Source organism: Cupressus sempervirens, chromosome 6 (genome assembly GCF_028749045.1).
Source record: "Cupressus sempervirens isolate cs-2001-9-10 chromosome 6, ASM2874904v1, whole genome shotgun sequence".
NCBI classification, from domain to species: Eukaryota; Viridiplantae; Streptophyta; class Pinopsida; order Cupressales; family Cupressaceae; genus Cupressus; species Cupressus sempervirens.
The window spans coordinates 1,194,935-1,202,038 of NC_143123.1; the positions used below are offsets into that span (position 1 = coordinate 1,194,935).

The window sequence follows — 7,104 nt, forward strand, 5'->3', positions numbered from 1 at the left end:
ATAGAAGGAGATCGAAAAACCTAAAAGGAAAACCCTAACAGGTAAATAACATTTTATTAATTACTAGTTAATTATTAAATGGAAATGCAAGTGCATAAAGGGAAATCTTAAGAAAGGGGTAAAGGTAATTTAATAAATGAAATTAAATTAACATTTTACTCTAACATAAACCACTTGTTATATACAACCTCTCATTCTCATGCCTTTAAATGTTTGAAAGAGGTATTCATTCTCTCAACTATATTTGGGCCTTACCCCCTCGTAATGGTGTTCTTAGGATCATCTCAAAATTTTCTTTAATTTTTCTCCAAAAGACAAAAAAGCACTTACCCTTGTCTATTCCCATGTTACTCCCCTTCTCTCAAACTATCTCCAACCTAACCTTAAATTTCTTTCAAAGGTTGATATTAGCTTTCCCAACTCTATGGATCCTTTCTTCAAGCTCTATTATATCCCTTTACTCAATATAAATCAACAATATAAGTTTTCAAATAAGCTTTGCCTTGAACTCAACAATTATATTTTGAAGTTAATGCTTGCAATGAATGTTTAAATGGTGGCTTTGAAGCTTACCGAAACTAAGATCTCTATCAAGAATTGTTTGAGATTTCTTCAAATTAATCATTATAATGTTGAATATCCAAATTCTTAGACATGTCAAACATGCATTTTAGGAATGCTCTTTTCATACATCACCAAGTCATTATGATTTCTCACATTTGCAATCATTATTAAATAAAAAGATGCCTTATTTGATATTACTGCTCAAGATGATGTTATTTCAAAATTCATAGAAAAAGTTACTACCAAATTATCAATGACTTATGGAAAGCTAGACGTGAGACATATCTAATCTTCATATAAGAACTAGTTCAATATACTTACTCTAACCAACTTTTTTCTCCTCTAAGAAACACTCAAGCTAAAAAGCAACTTGTGAGTAGTTCAATTAAATTGAAAAACAAATAACCAACTAAAACTTCTAAAAAGAAAAACAAACACCTCAATTTGCTAACAATTAAGACATTTTTCCATTTTTATTATTTATATTATTATTATTATTTCTAATCTAACATTTATCATATGGTTGTCTATGTTACTATGATAAAAATTATCCTCTTTTACCATGTGAGAATTTCCTCTGAATTAGTTTCCAGGCGTGGATCATGTGCTGGACATTTTTCTCCATAGCAGACCTGCTTTCAAAGTAACAATTTAGATTTGCAATTCGTGTATTAAATGAGGAAATAGGCGACTGAATTAAAAAATTCGTTCCAGTTTCCGGATCAGCAATGTCGTTGGGTTAGATGGAACTTGAGTAACACTACACACGTTTCACCTTCCAGTTATAATCACAAAATGTCAGAGCGCTCCCCAATTCAGCAAAAACTCAGAGTACTCTGTAGAGAGGGCCAGCTGAAGGAAGCCCTGTATATTTTGCTTTCTACATACAATCCCCCTGAAGACGACTTCACTTATATTCAATTGTTGCAGACCTGCATTCTCAAGAATGCGCTTCCTCAAGGTAAAAAAATTCATTCTTTCATTGCTCACAGGCAATTTACATTTGCTACACGCACCACTTTTCAGAATAAGCTTATTAACATGTATGTCAAGTGCCGGAGTTTGGTAGATGCTCGAAAAGTTTTTGATCTCACGAAAGATCGAGACTGTGCCTCATGGAATACGATTATTACAGCATACCGAAGAAATGGGTTTCCTCAGGAGGCAGTGACATTGTTTCACCAAATGCAACGAACAGGTTTTCAACCCGATCAGTTCACATTTGCCAACGTACTCCCAGCCTGTGCCAAAATGGGAGCTTTGGAAGAGGGTACAGACATCCATCAAAGCATAAAGGAAAGAGGAATTTCGTCAAACGTGTTAGTTTCGACTGCCCTGGTGGATATGTATGCAAAATGTGGTAGCATAGACAGGGCACGTGAAGTTTTTGACGAAATGCCTCTAAGAAATGTGATCTCATGGAATGCCATGATCGTAGGATATGCTCAAAATGGATTTGTTGAACAGGCTTTAGAAACTTTCAAGCAAATGCAATTGGCAGGTGTGAAGCCAGATTACGCAACCTTTGCCAGCGTCCTTCCGGCCTGTGCCAAAATGGGAGCTGTGGATCTTGGTATAGACATCCACCAAAGCATAACCGAAGAGAAATGCTTGTCAGATGTTGTAGTTGCAACTGCCCTGCTAGACATGTATGCAAAATGTGGAAACATGAACAAGGCACGCGAACTGTTTGACAAAATGCTCAAAAGAGACGTGGTCTCATGGAATGCGCTGATTGCAGGCTATGCACAAAATGGGTTTGCTCAAAATGCCTTAGAAATTTTTAAACAAATGCAACTGGCGGGTATAAAGCCAGACTCGGTATCCTTTGTCAGCATCTGCTCTGCCTGTGCTCAAATGGAAGCTTTGAAATTGGGTACCGTCATCCATCAAAGCATAATTGAAAGTGGGTTTTTTCCAGTTACTATAATTGGAAATGCTCTAGTAGACATGTATACAAAATGTGGAAACATAGACCAGGCACGTGAATTATTTGACAGAATGCCTCAAAGAGATATTGTCTCATGGAATACCATGATTGCAGGATATGCACTAAATGGATTTGTTGACAGGGCTTTACAAACGTTCATGCAAATGCAATTGATAGGTATGAAGCCCAATTCCACAACATTTGTTAGCATTCTTCCAGCATGTGCTAAAATGGGGGTTTTGGAACAGGGAATGACCATCCATCAAGCAATTATGGAAGGGGGATTTTTGTCAGATGTAGTTGCGACTGCCCTGCTAGACATGTACGCAAAATGTGGAAGCATGGCTAAGGCATGTGAACTATTTGACAAAATGGTTCAGAAAGACACAGTATCATGGAATGCAATGATTGCAGGATACGCACAAAATGGATTTGTTGAAAAAGCCTATGAAACTTTTAAGCAAATGCAACTGGCGAGTGTAAAGCCAAATTCGACAACCTTTGCCTGCATTCTCTCTGCCTGCACACAAATGGGAGCTTTGGAATTGGGTAAAGGCATCCATCAAATCATAATTGAAAGTGGATTTTTCTCAACTATTACAGTTGGAAATGCACTGGTTGACATGTATGCAAAGTGTGGAAGTATGCACAAGGCGTGTGAACTATTTGACAACATGCCTCAAAAAAATGTGGTTTCATGGACCGCTATGATTGTCGGATATGCACAAAATGGATTTGTTGAAAAGGCTTTGGAGACTTTCAAGCAAATGCAATTGACAGGTGTAAAACCAACTTCCACAACCTTTGCCAGCATCCTTCCAGCCTGTGCTAAAATGGGAGCTTTGGAACAGGGTATGGACATTCATCAAAGCATCATGGTGGAGAGATTATTGTCGGATGTTGTAGTTGCAAGTGCCCTGGTAGATATGTATGCAAAATGTGGAAGCATAGACAAAGCACGTGAGCTGTTTGACCAAATGCCTCAAAGAAATGTCATCTCATGGAACACCATGATTGCAGGATATGCACAAAATGGATTTTCCAAGGATGCTCTCAAAATCTTTGAATTAATGAAGTACTCTGGAACATGTCCTGACATCGTAACCTTTGCCAGTGTTCTATTTGCATGCAGCCATGCAGGTTTAGTGGAGAAGGGTTGTACACACTTCAATCAGATGAGTAACCTTTATTGGATTACCCCCACAACTAATCATTATGTTTGCATGGTTGACCTTCTTGCCCGATCTGGCTATCTTGAGGACACCCTAAATTTTATAGTTAAGATGCCAATCAAACCTGTGGCAAATGTGTGGATGAGTTTTCTTGGTGCTTGTAAGTCACATATGAATATAGGCTTAGGAGTATTTACAGCGACACTTCTTTTTGATTTGGATCCTAAAAATACTGCGACTTATATTCTTCTCTCAAACATCTATGCAGAAATGGGCAGGTGGGGTGAGGTTCAAATGGTAAGGAGATTGATGAAAGATAGAGGAATTAAGAAGATCCCTGGATGTAGTTGGATTGAAAGCCATAAAATGGTACATGTTTTTTGTGTAGGAGATAGGGGACATCCACAGACACAGGAGATCTATGCAAAGTTAGATAAATTAGAGTGGGAGATGAAGGCTGCAGGGTATTGTCCAGATTCAAGACATTCAAATAATGATGTGGAACTGGAGGAAAAAGAATTATTTCTCTCCTACCATAGTGAAAAGTTGGCAATTGCATTTGGTTTGTTAAACTCACCTCCTGGAACAACTATTAGGGTTGTAAAGAATCTTCGAGTATGTGCTGATTGTCATACTGCAACAAAATTGATCTCCAAAATTGTTGCAAGAGAAATTGTTGTGAGAGATGCAAACCGTTTTCATCATTTTAGACAGGGACAATGTTCTTGCAGTGATTATTGGTGATGCTAAATGAACAAATTTCAAGATAAATTGTTGTGAGAGAGGCAAACTGTTTCAATCATTTTAAACAGGGGCACTGTTTTTGCAGCTATTATCAACGTTTCTATATGAAACAATCTCAAAAACAGGCCTGCACGATATGAATGTGCACCGTAACGAAATGTGGCAGTAATTAAGGAACAAGGTCTTATTTTCACTTTCTTTAAAGTTTACAAGTATCATTTGTTTTTGAGTATTATGTTGCTGGTTTTCTAAAATTGGATGCATAGTCTAATGTGGATTGCTAATTGTATCTGCTTTGGGTATCCATCATATATATGTTTTCTGATAACACTGTTGTTTCATTAAATTATTTTCAGGAAATCTTTATATATATGAAATGACAAGTTGGAGTTGGTGGTGGGAACGGGAAAAATAGAAGGTGAGGTATACTTGGGTAAATGGAAAAATGTTTGATCGGATAAAAAACAGGAGAGGATGGCTCACAATCAGCCCTTAAAAATTTTGTATAATTATTCTTTGGATTATATGTATTATCTATTGTATATATTGGAGATTAACTATCTAATTTTTATCTAAGTGCATGTAGATTTCGTCTCATTTATGATTACCTGTTTCTAATAATGTTTAATGTCCTTTGCTTAGTGAGATAGCTAATAGATATGTGAATCCACAAACAGTTTTTGGTTAATTTGATTTCAATTTTGATTAGAAACAAACTATTAAAATTTTATACATGAAGAAGTAACAAAATCACAAATGGATCAATGTTCTAATTGGTATATAGGTACACATTTGAAAAATTTACACATTGAGAGTTATTATTTATAGATTCTCACGATGCCCCTGTTGGTGTAGGAACTGAAATTATGAATGAAGTGTTGGTTAATGGCATGGGTTCTGTTTAAACTAATGCTGGAAAGTTGGATGGATCTACCCAGAGGGAAGACAATGCCAGTGAAGAGATGGAGAACATGAGCAAGCATCCAGGTAAAGTTTTAGAATTTACACATCCTGATGATGTGGTTGATTATGTAGCTGAGTATCAACATAGATCTATGATTCTCTTTTTTATTAGGCAGATTCCAATTGAAATTGAATTTTATTAATGGACAAAAACTAATTTGAGAAAACAGGGGCTGGAAGATAGAAATCTTGAGGAGGCTAGGAAAAGGTAACGTGGCTTGTACATTTAGATCCACAGACCATGTTCAGGCTGTTCTACAATATGGTACTTGGGTTATTTGTGGGTAGATGTATTATCTACAGGCATGGACTTTAGAGTTTGACCCTGAAGGCCCCCCAGATCCAAATGCCCTCTGTGGATCAAGTCACTTTTTAAAATCTTTCTTTTTGTCCTTTCTTAAGAGAAATAGTTTCTTACTTGGAAGAGTTTTATGGTGCAAGAATAATGCAGATAAATATGAGAGTTGACCCTAGAGCATGTGTGGAAGTGGGCTCAACTAATTAGCTAGATGAAGAGATTAAACTGATAGGGCCAGGCTTTAATTTTTTATGGCCTCTTGTGTACTTGAAGAAGCCAAATGCATGTTTTTTTTGTATCAATACCTTATTGGAGATTGTCATGTAAGGAGGAATAAATTTTCTCAGGCCACAATGGTTGCTGCCACTAGTATGACAGTTGTAAAAACAATTCTTATGCCTTTTTTTAATGCATATAGAGCCTCAGGTACAACAAGCTTCTGGAGATGAGAGTTTGCATATTGAAAAAACTTTATGATAGAGGGATGCCATTATGACTAATGGTTGGAGAATGGCCAAGAAAGAGAAAGAACCTGCAAAATCCTTCGACTCCCATAGCGGTCAAATCGGTGTTCAAAAGAACCTACCTTCCTCTACTTCTGCTGCAAGAAACCATTATTCTGAGTCTCAAACATCTCAAATGAGACATAGGTCTCCTTCTCCATCTGCTAATCAAAGTTCCTCGTAAATTTCCTTGAGACAAAGATCAATGTCTCCACCTGCAACGAAGGAGCCTAATTCTCTAGAACAAGATATTAACTTTATCAATTGTTTTGATGTTCAACTACAAAATGGGGATTTCCCTAGTATGCCTAATAATGAAGCATAAAATTATTTCATGGAATGTGGGAGATATCTCTCTCCCTGATCACAAATATGAGGTCAAAGAGGCTGTTGCCAAATGCAAACTTGATATTGTATTCTTACAAGAAGTCAAGTTGAATGGTTCTTGACTTCTTTCTTCTCTATTTAATGTCTAGAAAAATGTTTTTTTTCTTCATGCAACTCAGAGAAGGAAGAGTAGGGCCTATTATTGGTTTAGTTCCTTGGGAAAGTAGGCTTCCCATTGACAAAAGATAGGGCTCTTTGCATTGTTGTGTATGGGGTTTGTCATTCATCAATGAAAAACCTATTGGTTTCCATTTTGTTTACGCTTTGAACATTAACAAGGAGAGATGTGAATGATGGGAATGAATGATTTAATTTGCCCTATGTTGATTGTTGGAGGAGACTTCAACATGGTGGAATTGCATTGATCAAAGCTGGTTTGGTTTTGTCAAGATGAGCAATGAAGAATTTGATAAGTGGTTGCACCATTGGAACTCCTTGAGAGTTATAGATCCTATTCATAAAAGGTTTATAGTTGTAACGAAAACTTGTTTACCTGGTCTAATTGCAAATTGAGAGTGATAGGAAATAATTTAGTGGGCTTGA

General features: G+C 36.7%; 1 protein-coding gene across 3 annotated transcripts; it reads left to right on the forward strand.

The window, feature by feature from the left end:
- Window positions 1-1,134: 1,134 nt before the first annotated feature.
- Window positions 1,135-6,675, forward strand: LOC149550668 (pentatricopeptide repeat-containing protein At4g30700-like). Of its 3 annotated transcripts, none has more exons than XM_089786224.1 (4): window positions 1,135-4,591; window positions 4,767-4,828; window positions 5,266-5,397; window positions 5,544-6,675. In XM_089786224.1, the coding sequence occupies exon 1, from the start codon at window positions 1,360-1,362 to the stop codon at window positions 4,408-4,410; it is 3,051 nt and encodes a 1,016-aa protein (XP_089642350.1). In that variant the 5' UTR covers window positions 1,135-1,359; the 3' UTR covers window positions 4,411-4,591; window positions 4,767-4,828; window positions 5,266-5,397; window positions 5,544-6,675. The 3 variants fall into 3 exon arrangements, with proteins under 3 accessions (XP_089642350.1, XP_089642351.1, XP_089642353.1); XM_089786225.1 differs by having other exon boundaries at window positions 5,558-6,675; XM_089786227.1 differs by lacking the exons at window positions 4,767-4,828; window positions 5,266-5,397; window positions 5,544-6,675 and having other exon boundaries at window positions 1,135-3,826; window positions 3,935-4,066.
- Window positions 6,676-7,104: the final 429 nt, after the last annotated feature.